The sequence below is a fragment of the Oreochromis niloticus genome, linkage group LG1 (assembly GCF_001858045.2).
Source record: "Oreochromis niloticus isolate F11D_XX linkage group LG1, O_niloticus_UMD_NMBU, whole genome shotgun sequence".
NCBI classification, from domain to species: domain Eukaryota; kingdom Metazoa; phylum Chordata; class Actinopteri; order Cichliformes; family Cichlidae; genus Oreochromis; species Oreochromis niloticus.
This window is the reverse complement of record NC_031965.2, coordinates 6,688,041-6,706,124: the sequence shown is the minus strand read 5'-3', so window position 1 is coordinate 6,706,124 and position 18,084 is coordinate 6,688,041. Positions and strand designations below refer to the sequence as shown.

General features: G+C 42.2%; 2 protein-coding genes across 5 annotated transcripts in view; one reads left to right on the top strand and one right to left on the bottom strand.

Annotated features, from left to right (window-relative positions):
• Positions 1–872: 872 nt before the first annotated feature.
• On the bottom strand, positions 873–4,048 carry LOC112847375 (uncharacterized protein K02A2.6-like). The gene has a single exon (XM_025909007.1). The coding sequence runs from the start codon at positions 4,046–4,048 to the stop codon at positions 1,187–1,189; it is 2,862 nt and encodes a 953-aa protein (XP_025764792.1). The 3' UTR covers positions 873–1,186.
• Positions 4,049–12,896: 8,848 nt separating this feature from the next.
• Positions 12,897–18,084, top strand: part of LOC100706236 (N-acetyllactosaminide alpha-1,3-galactosyltransferase) — a 70,762-nt gene continuing 65,574 nt past the window's right edge. For 3 of the 4 annotated variants that reach the window (XM_025912047.1, XM_025912005.1, XM_019367391.2), the window contains exon 1: positions 12,897–13,049. Coding sequence is in view for 1 of the 4 variants with exons in the window: in XM_019367330.2 (XP_019222875.1) it covers positions 13,434–13,462; positions 13,594–13,662; positions 13,763–13,858; positions 15,067–15,204 (332 nt within the window). In the remaining 3 variants the exon portion in view is untranslated. Of the gene's footprint in view, positions 13,050–13,386; positions 13,463–13,593; positions 13,663–13,762; positions 13,859–15,066; positions 15,205–18,084 lie in introns of all 4 variants that reach the window. The other variant, XM_019367330.2, reaches the window with a different exon arrangement.

Genomic DNA, 18,084 nt, shown 5'->3' with positions numbered 1-18,084 from the left:
TTTTTTGTTTTGAAATTTAATTTTTGTTTTGAAAAAAAGGTTTTGTGTTTCTCAGCAAAGAACAACTACAATTTCATTTTCTGTTTTTGAGAAAGGAGAATTTAAAATAATAGTAATAATAATAATAATAAAACAAAGAGTGATGTTTTGTTTAAGTGGTGAAGACAGCTAATACTGCAAAATACCATTTAGTGCATGATCTGCGAGCAATAAATGAAATCATCTTATTTATCTTTAAATAAACTCCAATTATGGAGACCTGAAGTCACATGCTTAGGGCACACCCTCTCAGGTGAAGGCAGAAAGCTACTAAACAAAGAAAAGAAGCTATACAAAATGCGCCACAGCCACAAAACTAAGCATTCACATTCTTTCTGACTCTTTGTGAGCCTGAGTTATGACCTTGGCTCCCTGTTTTTCTGCCTCCACCAAAGGTGGGGGTGACGCTCCCGTGGCTCTTTACTATCACAAAGAAAAAAAAAAAAGAGAGAGAGGCCCCTGCTCTCTGAACACAATACTCTTTTCATAACTCAGCGGTATAAAATGTCATGAAACAGTGTAACTCACTCACAGTAAATCAGCAGTATAGGATAATACAAACCTATCTAATACATCTGGTGATTTTCACATTCTTTTAATTAGGAGGTGTGATGCAAACTGAAACTAAATACTGATTACACAAGAAGTATGATGTGGCCTACAGCAGTATCATGATTCACTCATTTTGATTACAGGTATAATGTAATATTGTTATATCTTCACTGTGTGTTACTAGTATAACAACGATTCTCGGACCACGACGTAACTTTAAGTATTTATTTATAGCGGCATAACTTCCAGCACATGGCTAGTCTGTACAACAACAACAAAAGCGCATTGCCCATCATGCACCTGGTGCATGACCACTACGGGTCCTGTTATAACCCAAAATACACAACATCTCCTCCCCTCTTACAAAGGATGTACTACGGAATGAACAGGTGATCTACTCAAAAACTTCTGTCTTCACTGGAACATGACAGTAATAGCATCACAAACATTTCACCTTTTCCCTTTCCCTTTATTAACTGTATGGTTATAACAACAACTCTTTTTAATTGCTACTTGGGAGTGAGGGTAGACTACCTCAACCTCCCCCATGACCCATGGGGATTATTCTGCCCCGTTCACTTGGGTCAGGTGCTATCTAATAACTCAGACGAACAGGAGGCCGCCGCTCTCTGTTGGGGTATCGGCGGTCTGTGGTAACGTCAGTCTGTGTGCTCTCTTGTGGAGCCCTTGTTTCTGGCACTGAAGATGTCTCAGTCTCTCTTGCAGTCTCATTTACAGTGGGAACCACTTTTCCTGATGTGGTGGAGTTCTCTACTTGCATGTGTGGATAGACTGATGAGTCGGTGAGTGCATTTTTAAGATCTTCAAAAGACCTTTCTGCAGACACTGGTGCGGTCTGTAGTAGCTGATCCACGTGCCTTCTCCACACTCCATCGGCAACCTGTACTGTATATGAAACTGGTCCAGTTTGTGCGATGACAGTTGCAGGAACCCACTTGTGTTCTCCTCGGTAGTTCCTGGCCAGCACTGACTCACCGGGGCTGAAGACTCTGTCCTTGAACTGTTGGCCCCTGTACATAATTTGTTTCTCTTGTTGTTTTTGCACAGTGTCCTTCACAGTTGAGGGTTTCAAAAGATCAAAGGTAGTGCGCAGATCTCTCTTGAACATTGCGTTGGCAGGAGATGTCCTTGTGGTTGCATGTGGACTGTTCCGGAAGTTAAGCAGAAACTTGTGCAGTCTCTGATGCAGTGTTCCTTGGCCTTGCGATGTTTTCAGTGCATGTTTCATTGTCTGAACAAACCTTTCTGCAAGACCATTCGTTGCAGGATGGTATGGAGCTGATGTAATGTGCTGCACTCCATTAGCCTGCAGGAAAGCCTCCATTTCCTGTGAAACCAGTTGAGGTCCATTGTCAGAGACTATCTGTGTAGGAGATCCAAACCTACTGAACATTTCTCCTAGTGCTTCTATGGTCTTCTCAGTGGTGGTTGATTTCATGATGGTCACTTCAGGCAATTTACTGTGTGCATCAACAGCTACAAGAAACATTTTGTCCTCGTATGGACCTGCAAAGTCAATGTGCACACGATGCCATGGCTCCTGTGGGAACTCACAGGGATGGAGAGGAGCAAGTGGTGGGTTGTTCCGGACCTTATGACACGATGAACATTTTATAGCAATCTCCTCAATCTGTTTGTCCATATTTGGCCACCAAAAATAGCTTCTCGCTATTTCCTTCATTCTCACTATTCCACTGTGTCCTGCATGAAGTTGCTTCAACAGTTTTGTTTGAAGTGACAGGGGAATAATGACTCTCCTCCCCCACAGCAAACATCCCGCCTGAACAGAAAGCTCCGCCCACTTTCCAAGGAAGGCCTTCAAGTCTACATCCTCACCTGCAGGACGACCCTTAATGATCCAGTCCATCACTGCTGACAACACAGGGTCATTTCTGGACACCCTTTTCACCTGCACAGCCGAAACTGGTGCTGTCTCTACCTCCCTGAAGTACAGGATCTCAACAGTGTCAGAGTCGGTTTTTTTAACAGGGAGAGGTAACCTGGACAACCCATCTGCATTGCAATGAGACTCCGATTTGTGATACTTGATGTCATAAGAATGTCCTGACAATATCAACGCCCACCTCTGGAGACGAGAAGCAGCAAGAGATGGAATCCCTGTGTAGGGTCCCAGGATGGTTGTGAGAGGTCTATGGTCAGTTAACAGTGTAAACCTCCTACCGTGCAAATACTGGTGAAATTTCCGAACACCAAATACAATGCTCAGAGCCTCTCGTTCCAGCTGAGCATAGTTGGTCTCTGCCATGTTTAATGTCCTTGATGCGAATGCAATTGGCCTTTCTTCGCCGTTTGGGAGAATGTGGGAAATCACTGCCCCTACCCCATAGGGAGAAGCATCACAGGCAAGCTGAATTGGGAACTTAGGATTGAAGTGGGTTAGCACCTCAGATGCAGTCAGTGAATCCTTTGCCTTTTGAAAGGCCTCTTGACAGCTTGCTGTCCACTTCCATGCTTCCTCCTTGCGTAGCAGGTTATGCAGTGGTTTCAGGAGTGATGCCAAGTTGGGTATGAACCGTCCATAGTAGTTCAACAGTCCTAAGAAAGACTTTAACTGGCTGACATTTTGTGGTGGGGGTGCATCCACAATTGCTGTGATCTTCAAAGGTGCAGTGTGTAGTCCATTTGCATTAATCACGTGCCCTAGATATTCCACAGATGACTGGAAAAAGTCACATTTCTCCTTACGGACTCTCAATCCGTATTCCTTCAGTCTCTGAAGGGTCGCATCCAGGTTGCGCAGATGTTCTTCATCATCTGCTCCTGTACACAGGATATCATCCAGGTAACACTGCACACCAGGTAATCCGCTCAGGATTTGATCAATCGCTCGCTGAAACAATGCTGGAGCTGATGTGATGCCAAAAGGCAACCTGCAGTATCTGAAAAGTCCCTTATGTGTGTTGATAGTCAACATTTCACGTGACTGCTCTTCAACGTGCATTTGCAGGTAAGCCTGGTTGAGATCTATTTTGCTGAACTTTTGTCCCCCACTCAGGCCAGCAAATAAGTCATCAATCAGAGGGAGAGGATACTGCTCTGCTGTTAATACAGGATTCACGGATACCTTGAAGTCTCCGCAGATCCGGATTCCTCCGTCCTTTTTAGGAACTGGGACGATAGGCGTGGCCCACTCGCTGGTTGTAACCGGCTCCAGAACACCATTCTTGACCAATGCGTCTAAGTTAGACTCCACCTTGGGCCGAATGGCGTACGGCACAGGTCTAGCCTTCATAAAGACTGGTTTGCTGTCAGGTTTGAGATGCAGCTTCACTGTAATTTTATTCATGCTGCCCAGTTCCTCACGAAAAACCTCTTTGTACTTTCCCAGTATGGCCTGCAGCTGAGAGGAACCATGCGACAGCTTTCTCACTTCTTGCCAGTTGAGTCTGATTGCTTTGAGCCACACACGTCTCATTATAGCAGGGCAGTTCTTCTGCGTAACATACAAAGTCAGCTTAGCAGTTTGGTCATTGCATTGAACAATCACCTCTGTCATTCCTTTCATAGGCACTCGATGTCCAGTATATCCTTTAAAAACTGTGTCGGAGGGTTTGAGTGGAAGGTGCTTCAGACACTTCCTGTAGACATTATATGACACTAATGATGCTTTTGAACCTGTGTCAGTCTGCATTTTCACAACATGTCCTTCCAGTCTGGGCTTGACCCAAAAACCGTCTGAGGTTTCATCCACATTCAGTATTCGCACAGTATTTATTGCAGACAACACTTCTTCATCCGAGGAATCACTTGCTCTGTCCTCATGAAGCTTAACTGTGCGAACATGTCTTTCCTTTTTGAATTTTGCAGTGCCCCTTTTATTTCCAGTCTTTGAGCCCTTATCCTTGCTATTTTTGTTCCTGCATGCCCGTGCTACATGGCCTTTTTTTCCCACAGTTGTTGCAATCCATTTCCTTGCACCAGCAGTCACTAATGTTGGGAAATCAGTTTTACCCCGGTTCTTTTTTATTCCTCGGGCCTTCAGAGATGGCACCGGACCCAGTAGTCATTTTTACAAAATCTTTATTCATCTTTATTCATCTTCATTTAAGCATGCACTTCTAGAAGGGAAGACGAGGCCGGTGTCCCTCTGAAACAATCTTCACCCCTTTGTTAGTCACAGCCAGCTTTATAGAGGCGACCCCATCATAAATCCCCCATGGTGTGCTGGAAACTCCGTATATCTGTGTGTGTATGCACGAGCACGTGAGTGCCTGTGTGTGCGCGTACCCGCGTGTCTATGTGAGTGCACGTGAGTGAGTGTACATGTGGATGTGTGAGTGTAACAGTTAAAACACTGTGGGTGTGTGTCTCTTCCTAGGGGCCATAAAAACCATCTCCCTTCCAGACCACAGTTATCAAGTTACAAATGTTGAGACCCCCACACAGGTATCCTCTGGGGAATTTCCACTCAGCATTAACTCCTCTTTGTCTTACTTTCACAGTTCAACTGGGGAGGGTCTCCTAAGATCTACTCCTAAGTTCATGACACCGTCAGGCCTTTATTTATATCCAGGGCAGTGTCAGTGTCTCTACCATAATTCTACATTCTATCTTAACACATTTCTAAACTCTAAAGCAAACTAAACATTCCTACATGTCTAAACTATAAAATAAGTTAAACATTTCTACACTAGCAAGGTGTCCTAACTTGCCACAGCAGAAACATGGTCCTTGTGCATTTGCTTTACCACTGTCAAGTTTGTGTACTCTGTCTGTAGCATGCAGAGCATGGGCTTCTTTCGATGCCATTTCCATGGTCACACTGATATTACAGGGAGTGCAGAATTATTAGGCAAATGAGTATTTTGTCCACATCATCCTCTTCATGCATGTTGTCTTACTCCAAGCTGTATAGGCTCGAAAGCCTACTACCAATTAAGCATATTAGGTGATGTGCATCTCTGTAATGAGAAGGGGTGTGGTCTAATGACATCAACACCCTATATCAGGTGTGCATAATTATTAGGCAACTTCCTTTCCTTTGGCAAAATGGGTCAAAAGAAGGACTTGACAGGCTCAGAAAAGTCAAAAATAGTGAGATATCTTGCAGAGGGATGCAGCAGTCTTAAAATTGCAAAGCTTCTGAAGCGTGATCATCGAACAATCAAGCGTTTCATTCAAAATAGTCAACAGGGTGGCAAGAAGCGTGTGGAAAAACCAAGGCGCAAAATAACTGCCCATGAACTGAGAAAAGTCAAGCGTGCAGCTGCCAAGATGCCACTTGCCACCAGTTTGGCCATATTTCAGAGCTGCAACATCACTGGAGTGCCCAAAAGCACAAGGTGGGCAATACTCAGAGACATGGCCAAGGTAAGAAAGGCTGAAAGACAACCACCACTGAACAAGACACACAAGCTGAAACGTCAAGACTGGGCCAAGAAATATCTCAAGACTGATTTTTCTAAGGTTTTATGGACTGATGAAATGAGAGTGAGTCTTGATGGGCCAGATGGATGGGCCCTTTGCTGGATTGGTAAAGGGCAGAGAGCTCCAGTCCGACTCAGACGCCAGCAAGGTGGAGGTGGAGTACTGGTTTGGGCTGGTATCATCAAAGATGAGCTTGTGGGGCCTTTTCGGGTTGAGGATGGAGTCAAGCTCAACTCCCAGTCCTACTGCCAGTTTCTGGAAGACACCTTCTTCAAGCAGTGGTACAGGAAGAAGTCTGCATCCTTCAAGAAAAACATGATTTTCATGCAGGACAATGCTCCATCACACACGTCCAAGTACTCCACAGTGTGGCTGGCAAGAAAGGGTATAAAAGAAGAAAAACTAATGACATGGCCTCCTTGTTCACCTGATCTGAACCCCATTGAGAACCTGTGGTCCATCATCAAATGTGAGATTTACAAGGAGGGAAAACAGTACACCTCTCTGAACAGTGTCTGGGAGGCTGTGGTTGCTGCTGCATGCAATGTTGATGGTGAACAGATCAAAACACTGACAGAATCCATGGATAGCAGGCTTTTGAGTGTCCTTGCAAAGAAGGTGGCTATATTGGTCGCTGATTTGTTTTTGTTTTGTTTTTGAATGTCAGAAATGTATATTTGTGAATGTGGAGATGTTATATTGGTTTCACTGGTAAAAATAAATAATTGAAATGGGTATATATTTGTTTTTTGTTAAGTTGCCTAATAATTATGCACAGTAATAGTCACCTGCACACACAGATATCCCCCTAAAATAGCTAAAACTGAAAACAAACTAAAAACTACCTCCAAAAACATTCAGCTTTGATATTAATGAGTTTTTTGGGTTCATTGAGAACATGGTTGTTGTTCAATAATAAAATTATTCCTCAAAAATACAACTTGTCTAATAATTCTGCACTCCCTGTAATTGCCTTCTCAAGAGTCAAGTCACTTTCCGTGAGTAATTTCTTCTGTGCAGCTTCATTTCTTAATCCACACACGAGTCTGTCTCTTAATGTGTCATTTAAAACATCTTTAAACTCACAGTGTTCAGCTAATTTGCGTAACGATGCAGCGAACATTGTGACAGACCTCTTCTTGGTTTCGCTTGTGAAACCTGAACCTTTCAGCGATCACGAGGGGCTTGCACGAAAAATGTTTGGTCAGTGTGTCCACAATCTCTGTGAAACTTTTATTGCCTGGCTTTGCTGGCTGCAGCAGGCTCCTTAGCAGGTTAAAAGTCTTTGGGCCTATCACACTCAAAAAAATGGGCACCAATTTATCATCCTGTATGTCATTAGCCGCAACGAAATATCCAAAACGCTCCGTATATGAGCTCCATTGCTCCGTGCTTTTGTCGAAGGGACCGATTGAGCCAATAACTCCAGCCATTACTCGGCTCCTGGTTGAATGGCACTCTTCCCCTCACAACTGTTCCCTTTAGTAACGTCTTTTTTTTTTTTTTTTTTGCGTCACTCACGGAGTTTTCCTTTGTCGGCTTTTCCGCTGCTCACTCCTCCCCGTTTCGCTGAAAAACATCGGCATCCACCGCCGCACACCGGGTGTCTCGTCCTCACACCCGCGCCGTCTAACACCGGGTCAGCTCGAGGCATCGGCAGGGAAAAAAAAAACAGTTCAAAGCTCCGTATCGTCGCGGACTGCAGCGCCGGTCCAGTCGTCCTCGTCGCCACTTTTTGTTATATCTTCACTGTGTGTTACTAGTATAACAACGATTCTCGGACCACGACGTAACTTTAAGTATTTATTTATAGCGGCATAACTTCCAGCACATGGCTAGTCCGTACAACAACAACAAAAGCGCATTGCCCATCATGCACCTGGTGCATGACCACTACGGGTCCTGTTATAACCCAAAATACACAACAAATATAATCTCACAACTACTACAAGCACATTTGCCTTTCTTAACACACGTGAGTGAAAGGCAACTGTTAAGAAAATGCTCTTTTGGGTGAGACAGGCCCACGGGCCCTGCATGCAAGCGTACTAACACACATACATACGCAATAAAATAGCAGCCTAAATTCAACATTACCATGAACACTTATATACATGATGTAAATTGGTATTTCTGACCGGAGAGAGAGAAATGGGTCGGTGAAACACTGATCATAATAATGAAAATGTCTCAGTTTTGGTATCTGTAGGTGCAAGCAGACCTGGACCAATTCTCCACATGCAGCGGTCGGAAGAAAGTTATAGTTTGCCATCACTGGAGATGTTCAGGCAAGTTTTTGGCTGAATTGCTGATAGCACCATGTGTCCCTGAATCTCACAAGCAAGCTCTAACTCCTGGCTGAAGACCAGGAATGCTGTTATTTAAGGTGAGAAATCAGAATTTGGGGTAGCAATCTTGGGAAAGAACACTGATTGCTTAAGTTGGAGAATTGTGAAGGAGTCTGAAACACTGCAAAAGAACCAATAAAAAACACACACACAACCAGAGAAATGTATGAGAAAGGCACCTGTTAGAGAAATGCCTTGTTTGAGGAAAAGTTAAAATTAACCTGCCTACAAACGCACACACACGCAATGAAAAAACAGCTTACACTCATGAACACGTGAAGATTTTCCAGCAAGGTTATAGCAGCGAAACTTAACATACACCTGTTGTTAAATGATAAAGTTTATCCACTACTAACAAATAAACTCTCTGGGTTGCAGGACAACAACTTCAAAAAGAATGAGACTGGTATGACCAACCAGTGATGAAACAACAAATTTAGTGGTTAAGAGTCAAATTGTGAGATGTTTTCTGCTGATTGAATCATACAAGTGATTACTGAAGGAAGGAAAATTCCTTTTTTGTGCTTTTAAACGTGATCTTACGAATTTTAACATGTACCTGTGTTGTCCTGTCAGGTTGGTGGGTTATGAGTTGATTATATGATGAGAAAAAAAAAAAGGAGGCGAGAAGGCTGACACAGGGCCTGGCCCGGTGTTTCTCCCCTCTCTGAATAACACAGCCAAAACAACATCATTTTCCTGTTCGTCTGTTTTGTTTTGTTTTTTGTTTTTTCCTCTTTATGTTTAATTACAGGCTGCTTTGCCGGCCCTGAAAGCTGAAGCTGACCTGGGCTCCTGCTCTCCCCTCTACCATCTCTGACCCTGACCCTGACCAAATGCTGCAGCAGCTGGACCCATAACAACAATCTAAAAATGTCAACAGTGCTACAGGAAAGCGATCTCATGCAGCAGAGACGGAGAGCGTTAAATCCAAGGCCCGTTTCACTACACGGGGGAGATTTCCAGACAGCTTCGGCTGACAGAGTTGTGACGAGACGCCCATTAAGCCCGGATGAAAAGTAATGCCGAACAAAAGAATGCTGACCTTGATAACTCTGCATTAACACTGTGCAGGACAGTGACGGACCAACACGGATGATCGGGCAGCAGAAGAAAGGGCGTGCCAGAGACAGGAGGAGCAACTGAGGTCAAAAGGCACCTCAGAATGGACAAAACACAGAAGAAGATGCCGGTTTCACCTGCGGTGAGCATGGACACTGGAGAAAGGACTGCCCCAATTGGGGCCAGGACCAGGACAGACTGAACTTTGAGCAGCAGCAGCAATGGTTGTAACTGGACTGAAAAGGAGGAGGGCAGGACTCCAGGGCACGCTTCAGGCCATGGTTTACCCAAAACACCAGAACAGGAAAGTGATAAACACGCCAACATACACAAACATACACGTCTACACACACTGACTCAGAATGAAGAGAAACACACACCTGAACAGACGTGCACTTGTTGATTGAGTGAGAAATGACACACACACACAACAGACAATGTACACTCATCAAACATGACTGATGCCCTGAACGCCTTGGGACAGATCCAGCAGGCCCAAAATCAGGACTATGTAAATAATACAAGTGACTGCTAAAAAGACTACTACTCCCTTTTCACTGTGTAATACTTTTTGTTAAAAACCAACGGTGCAATAGACTTCAATACTTGAAATACTTGAAATACTTGCAATTCCTTTGTATTCTCACTTCTCTGCCAGGAAGGGAAGAAGGTGATTGCAGAGGACGCTTGGAATGAAAATGGAGGCTGGATCCAGCAAGCAGCTGAGGAAAAGAGATGATTGAAAGGAGAGAATTAAAGCGGCTGATGTCTGTGAACATCAGGAAGATGCAACGAAAACAACGAAAAAAGAGAAAAGGGGGAGGAGGACACGTGGGGGAAGGCTATTGTTTCAGTGTGGTGGGTGAAATTGGGTTAAGGAACCTGTGGAGAAAAATGTCCCACATCAGGGGAAAAGTAAATGCAAATGACACACATGCATCAGTCCTACTAGCACATACACACATGAAATGAAGCTCATGAAGATCAGATAATATTTTAAGCATGTGTTTCTGTTATCATCTCGTCCAGTTCACTTAGTGGGTTGAGAAGTGTTATATAGACTAGTGGACTGTTATTATATTAGGGGAAGATGACTGAATTATAGCAGGGGTAAACAGAATGCTGCAGAGGGGTTAAACGAGTGGAGACTCTTATAGATTACTGAGTTTCTTGTTTCTGATGTGTGGGGGAGGTTTTGCCACTAATAGAACATTAGTGTTGTGTGAATTATGGCTACGTTCACACTGCAGGTCTCAATGCTCAATTCCGATTTTTTGATCAAATCCGATTTTTTTGTCTGCTTGTTCACACTACACATAAAATGCGACATCAAACGCGCTCCAGTGTGAACGCTCAAAGCGGCCCGCATGCGCAAAAGAAGATGTCACACACAACTCGCTCTGTTTAGACCCAGAGCAAACAATATTGTTTGACTGATTGCCCTTAATATAAAGACTTCGGACTTTATGTTTCCAGATTTTTGCTTTAAGTTATTTTGTTATTTACATAATAATGTAGATGACCTAATAATGATCCTTTTTGCTGTTTTAGGGGAGCGGTGCTTCAAAGGATAGTTGCAGATTTCTGTCAGAATCTGCAGAAAATACAGTAAAAATAAAATGTTCACATTTCTCCAACGTTGTCTTCCCAACAGTTTCACCGGATGGTAGGAAATCGTTCGTGATGTCCTATCGGGCGCTTCTCCGGCGCTGATAATTGGCGTCTGTCTTGTGTCAGTGACGTAAAAGACGGATTTAATGCGACTTGACCGTTCACACAGCAGTCGCTTTCTAAAACATCGGATACGTATCGGATTCAGTACCACATACGAAAGTGACCCAAATCGGATTTGAAAATATCGGATTTGTGCCGTTCACACTGTCATACCAAGATCGGATACGGGTCGCATAGGGGCGAAAAAATCGGATTTGATGCGCTTTCGCCTGCAGTGTGAACGTAGCCTTTGTGACTGGTGGATGATAGTTTTTTAGGATTTATCTGGCTAATGCATTTTTTCGGTACCAAATTTGTTTTATCTTTCAAAGAAAAAAGTATGCTTGGCCATGTCCTAAACTAGGCCTTCATATTTTTATTTTTTACACTGCACTTAAAAAAACTCTCAGGTTTCATCTCTCCAGTGCGTTACAGTTTGGTTAATAATCTGCTCTCCTTTTAAGCAGGCCTGCAAAATTGGAATTAAAAGCGCTATAGAATATCTTCCTGAAAAAATCACAAAGTGAGCTTCTTCAGGTTACAATGGGCTTTGGAGAAAGTCACCTATGTGGCACACAATCAGATGGTACGTCCCTCTGTCTAAAAGAATTCAGCAAGTTAATCCATTCCAAAATCATGAAGAATTCTTTTTCTCTTTTTGAAACGACATCATATTGCTGGGAGTGGAAAGTTAAGTATGCTGCAATGTTTATTGCTCACCAGCAATAAACATTGGACTGACTGGACTGATAAATGGGACAAAGTTTGACTGACTTGACACTAGTAGTGGACCTTGTGGACCATGAACCAAAACCTTTTAGTTGCAACTTTCTGTGTGTATCAGGTGTGTTATATATGACATTGCAGGAGCAGGAGATGACAGCGACATCCTAGGTTCAGATAAGCTTGTGGACCATGAACCAAGTTGGGAACTCCAAACTGAGACTGCAGGCTTCAGAGGATCTTGGGAAGTGGGGAGCATTCAGCTTTAACTTTTTTGCTCACACACAGCTAGGCATCCTGAGGGGGAGAATTCCACAGGCGGTGAAGTCTTTTGGTTGTCTTTGAGGATGGGGGAAGAGACAAAGAGCAATCTGTACATGACCATGTAAGAGGTGATAAGGGATTGTAAACTCTTTACTTGGAGGAGATCAAAGGTGTAAACAACAGTTGTGGAATGCTTTATCTGACTGTATTTGAACCCAGGGCTGTGCTGGGATCGTGAGAGAGACTGCTGGGTGCCCCGTGTTGATGTCTGTCTCCCAAGCATACTAGTGTGTACTAAAAGGTTAGCTACTGCTCATCGTTGTCTGTAGATTTTGTTAATTAAAATATCATAACACCCCAACACCACCATATTTGTCAGATGGTTATAGAGAATCAGTGTTGTAGCTCTACTCCTTACATATTGAGGACAATTTGAACCAAAAATTTCAAATGATTAATCACCTGTTGTGATTTTCAGTTTAGTTCTTATGTATTTTGGCACGCATTATCATTTTTTGCTTATTTACTTTCCTATGTTAACGTCCCCAGTGGAAATGCCCAGGCACAAGAATTGAACTGAAAAGAAATGAAAAAGCTGCAAATTTTAAAGAAAGCCAGAAGAACCTTTGCTTAAAGGACCATTTAAAAACAAAACTACAAGAAGGTCTGGCTGCTTGGCAGCAAAATCTAAAAAAATAAGAGGTGCGTCAAGGCTTTTGCGCAGTGCTGTTTGCCTGTGTGGACCATACCAAAGGTGTAACAGCAGTGCCCGCGTCATCCTCTACTTTGTCTCCACCCCTAACATTTCTGGTCACATGGGGGTAGATTTCTGTGGCAGTGTTAATTTATTGCCTGGGTGTATTACTTCACAAGACACAATGCAACATTTCCCTCAGAGATTTAATCCAGTTAATCTGTGAATTTTTTTTATCCACAAAGGTAATGTATATTTTTTTGTATTTTACTGCATGATGAAAAAGGACGATTTTGTATTTCCACAAAATGTTTATTCAGAAAAAGTGCTTTATAAATATGCACATTATGCGAGTCTCTGTGCCCACATTGTAGGGATTACTTTCTGTTACACAAGTGTTATTATTCAGTGTTAAACCTATGGGTTTATTAGCAAATTAATTTATTTTCTCTCTCTTTTTTAAAAATTTAACCTAATTCCACCTTTGACCTTTGGTTGCAATTTCTTGCTATAACAAGATAATCTCTTATTTGAACCAAAGGGAAGCACTCTGTTTAATTAAGATTCTTTCTTTTCTTTAAGGTGTGATTTTGTCTACCAACCAGTACCACAAATTTTTTAGTAGAAAAATGAGAGAGCTATTTTTTTCAACTACAAGGTAGGAGTGTTGGTGCTTGAGGAGACCTTTTTGTTGCTGTCATTGTAGTGTAAACATGAATGAAAATATGCCTTTTTAATACACAGGTTAAGGAATACATTGTTTGGATTAACATGTTTTTTAATAAACAGGGCAAAATATTCTGCAATCTTCTGCTGTCTGCTGTTGGTTATGGTTGGTTTTACTTCCTTATATTTAAGGTGTGGAACAAAGGTCATATTATTACAAGCTAAGACTTGCAAAGTGTATCTAACGAAGTTGTGGTGAGTGTATAAAACAATCTCTTCCAAAAAACTTTAGATCTTTAAGGAGCGCTAACGTGATGCCGAAACTGCCAATGACTAGTAAACCAGAAGCAAGATGCAACATTAATTTGGATGACACACTTAATTTTGGGTAAGAAAGGGGACTCACTAGCTGGTAATTATAACTTCCCTTGTATAGTTGTAATGGTGGTGGTGGTAGTATTTTTATAAGACCATGTTTAAGAACTCAAAATAAGTAAATTAATGACGGTGAATTTAAATATGTATATACCTAAAGGCAAAATAAAAGATTCATAACTTTGTTTTTTGTTAGTGCTCCTGGAGAGGGGAAATATTTATTCTAATCTGTAGTGTACTGGACTCTGACAAAAACAAAACAAAACACAGTGCTGGTTTGCTGTCTTCCTTCAAACAAAGAGGTGGTATTAATAGAATTCAACTTTATTGTCATTGCACATGTCACAGGTACAGGGCAATGAAATGCAGTTTGCATCCATCCAGAAGTGCTTTAGCCATGATATAGATATATTACAATATATATTAGCAATAATATAGATATGTAAGTATATTACAGAAATGGGTCTATTATGGTATGTTATAATGTACACGGTATGAAGTATGTAATGAATATTCTATAACTATAAGTATGTACAGGCTGTAGTGAGTACAGGCTATGAACAGGATATAAATATGAAAAACTATACAGAATATGAAAAAAGACTATACAGAAATATGAGATATACAGTTATACAGAAATGTGAACTATGCAAGTTATGAACAGTTGTAGGATTAAAAATTATCGTATGTACAGAATGATTATTTACACAGAGCTATACAGTAGTGCAGTTAAGATAAGTGAGATATGTGGATAATTTCTACAGAGGCTATATAAAGTGCTACTGCTAGTGGTTGTGAGTGGTGGTTCAGTCCATGTTATTATTGGGTGTTTGAGGGTACAGTTGTCCATTGTGTGTGTGTGTGTAGGTGGTTGTGGGTGTGTGTATGTTCAGTCCATGAGTTTAATGTGGGTCAGATGTCAGGAGGCAGAGTTCAGGAGCATTTAGGGTGAGGCCCAGTGTAAATATTTCACACTTGTAAATGTGGAGAGCACAGATGACAAAAAAACAGACTACAACTATCGCACACTTTTATTGGGAGACATACAAAAAATAAACGGGAAGAGGTAGAAGGATGGGTAAATGGGGAACAGATGAGTGGGAAAAAACAGTGAAGAGAGAAAAAAAAACAGTATGTGTGTATGTTTTTAATCTAAACGTTTGGCAGTATAAAATCCAGGATCTTGACTGTATGTCAACATTTCTTTTTAATTTCATTCAGAGCCAGACCATTGGTTCAGACAATCACATCCTGGAAAGCTCCTATCATCTGGGAGGGGATGTTTGACTCCATTCTTTATGACCAAAGGCACGCTGACAAAAATTCATCTGTGGCTCTTACTGTGTTTGCTGTGGGAAGGTTGGTTTTTCCAGAACATGAGAAAGAAGTTGTTTCTTTTTCCTGCATATTGTAGAGTATTGCCTTCTAGCTCACAAAAGTGGCAAGCAGACTGTGTTTATGTTTATGACAGTAATCACCTAGTATGGACAACGATAGGACTGTACGATTCAATGCCAAAAAAGGTGGGACACATAAAATGTAAATGAAAAATAGCATGTAATGTAACATTAATTCAAAGGCCAAGTTAAGACTTCAAATTTTATGTTTTGCAGTTGGAGTACATTGTATGTATGTATGATTATATCACAAATTTTGCATAATTCATACTTGTAAAGAGACTGAAAGCTGTACATTTCCTCGAGTGCAAAGGCCCCATTGTATAGTGAATTACACATTTGCCTAGCAAGCAAATGTACCATCCACCCTACACATCTACAGACAGAAGCAACTAAAGCTGAGCATACACTGTGCGATTTTTTCAGTCGCATTATTCAGCTTCTGCTCAAACTGTACGATTGACTCGCAGGGGTTAGAAGTTCATAGGTCACGATGCAGGGTCTCACACTATACGGCCCAATGCTCTGATGCGACCTGAGTGCTCAAACTGTGCGTCCATAAAATGAAGGTTATAACAGAAAATCTGTCGCTCGCTCTCCCTCTCTGTCTTTCACTCACACTGACACGCACACCACCACCATCAACATTGCTGTCTGTTTGGGATCTGACTCTTGGTGGCGCTGTCACTTGGTGTTCGCTCGCTTTGTGGTAGAGTATCACTTCCTGTTCCTGCTCAAACACAGTGGTGTTTCTGAGTAGCTTTTCTGCTTAGCAATTTAATTTAAATCTTTTGATACATCCCTTTTTCATAGTATAATCTTAACGTGCTTCATCTGAATCACCCTTTCTGTGTACTCACTACCTAATTTATAGCCAAAGTATTCACTCACTGTCTCTTTACTGTTTCGCTAGCTTAGCTTAGCTCGTAGCCGACTCGTTAGCACCATGGCTACTTCACCTGTCCCTCCTGCACTTTCCTGCTCATTGTGTCAGATGTTTAGTTACTCCTCGGCCTCCTTTAGCAGTAATGATACCTGTAATAAATGTAGCATATTTGCAGCTCTGGAGGCCAGGATTACTGAATTGGAGACTCGGCTTCGCACCCTTCATTCACCCGTAGCTAGCCAGGCCCCTGTAGCTGGTGCAGCCGAAGACAGCGTAGGCCCCGCTAGCTGTTCCCCGGCAGACCCCAAGCAGCTGGGGAAAGAGGGCGGCTGGGTGACGGTGAGGAGGAAGCATAGTCTTAAACTGAAGCCCCAGGTACACCACCAACCTGTTCATGTGTCTAACCGTTTTTCCCCACTCGGCGACACACCCGCCGGGGGTCAAACTCTGGTAATTGGTGATTCTGTTCTCAGACATGTGAAGCTAGAGACACCGGCAACCATAGTCAATTGTCTTCCAGGGGCCAGAGCAGGCGACATTGAAGGAAATTTAAAACTGCTGGCTAAGGGTAAACGTAAATACAGTAAGATCATAATTCACGTCGGCAGTAATGACACCCGGTTACGCCAATCGGAGGTCACTAAAATCAATATTGAATCGGTGTGTAACTTTGCCAAAACAATGTCGGACTCTGTAGTTTTCTCTGGTCCCCTCCCCAATCAGACCAGGAGTGACATGTTTAGCCGCATGTTCTCCTTAAATTGCTGGCTGTCTGAGTGGTGTCCCAGAAACGATGTGGGCTTCATAGATAATTGGCAAACCTTCTGGAGGAAACCTGGTCTTGTTAGGAGAGACGGCATCCATCCCACTTTGGATGGAGCAGCTCTCATTTCTAGAAATATGGACAAATTTATTAAACCCCCCAAAATATGACTATCCAGAGTTGGGACCAGGAAGCAGAGTTGCAGTCTTACACGCCTCTCTGCAGCTTCTCTCCTCCTGCTACCCCCCCAAAAACCCATCTCCATTGAGACTGTGTCAGCTCCCAAAAAGACAAAAAACAAACCAAAAACCAGCAATAAACAACTTAAACATAAAAAATCACAAAGAAAGAACAATACAGTATCCACATCTGAACCAAAGAGTAAAACAGTGAAATGTGGATTATTAAATATTAGGTCTCTCTCCTCCAAGTCTCTGTTAGTACATGACTTAATAATTGATCAACAAATCGATTTACTCTGCCTTACAGAAACCTGGTTGCAGCCGGATGAGTATGTTAGTTTAAATGAATCAACACCCCCGAGTCATTCTAACTACCAGAAATCTCGAAGCACAGGCCGAGGGGGCGGTGTGGCAGCAATTTTTCACACCAGCCTATTAATTAACGAAAGACCAAGACAGACTTTTAATTCATTTGAAAGCCTGATGCTTAACCTTGTCCACCCCAGCTGTAAAACTCAGAAACCAGTCTTACTTGTTATCATCTATCGTCCACCTGGGCCTTACACAGAGTTTCTCTCTGATTTCTCAGACTTTTTATCTGATTTAGTGCTCAGCTCAGATAAAATAATTATTGTGGGTGATTTTAACATCCATGTAGATGCTAAAAATGACAGCCTCAACATGGCATTTAATCTGTTATTAGACTCAATTGGCTTCTCTCAAAATGTAAAAGAACCCACCCACCACTTTAATCACACTCTAGATCTTGTTTTAACATATGGCATAGAAACTGAACATTTAACAGTGTTTCCTGAAAACCCTCTGCTGTCTGATCATTTCCTGATAACATTTACATTTACAATAATTGATTACACAGCAGTGGAGAGTAGACTTTATCAAAGTAGATGTCTTTCTGAAAGTGCTGTAACTAAGTTTAAGAATATAATCCACCCACTGTTATCATCTTCAATGCCCTGTACCAACATAGAGCAGAGCAGCTATCTGAACGCT

Bases quoted from the DNA above. Each gene is read 5' to 3' on its own strand.
- LOC112847375 (XM_025909007.1), bottom strand. From the start codon at position 4,048: ATGAGACGTGTGTGGCTCAAAGCAATCAGACTCAACTGGCAAGAAGTG.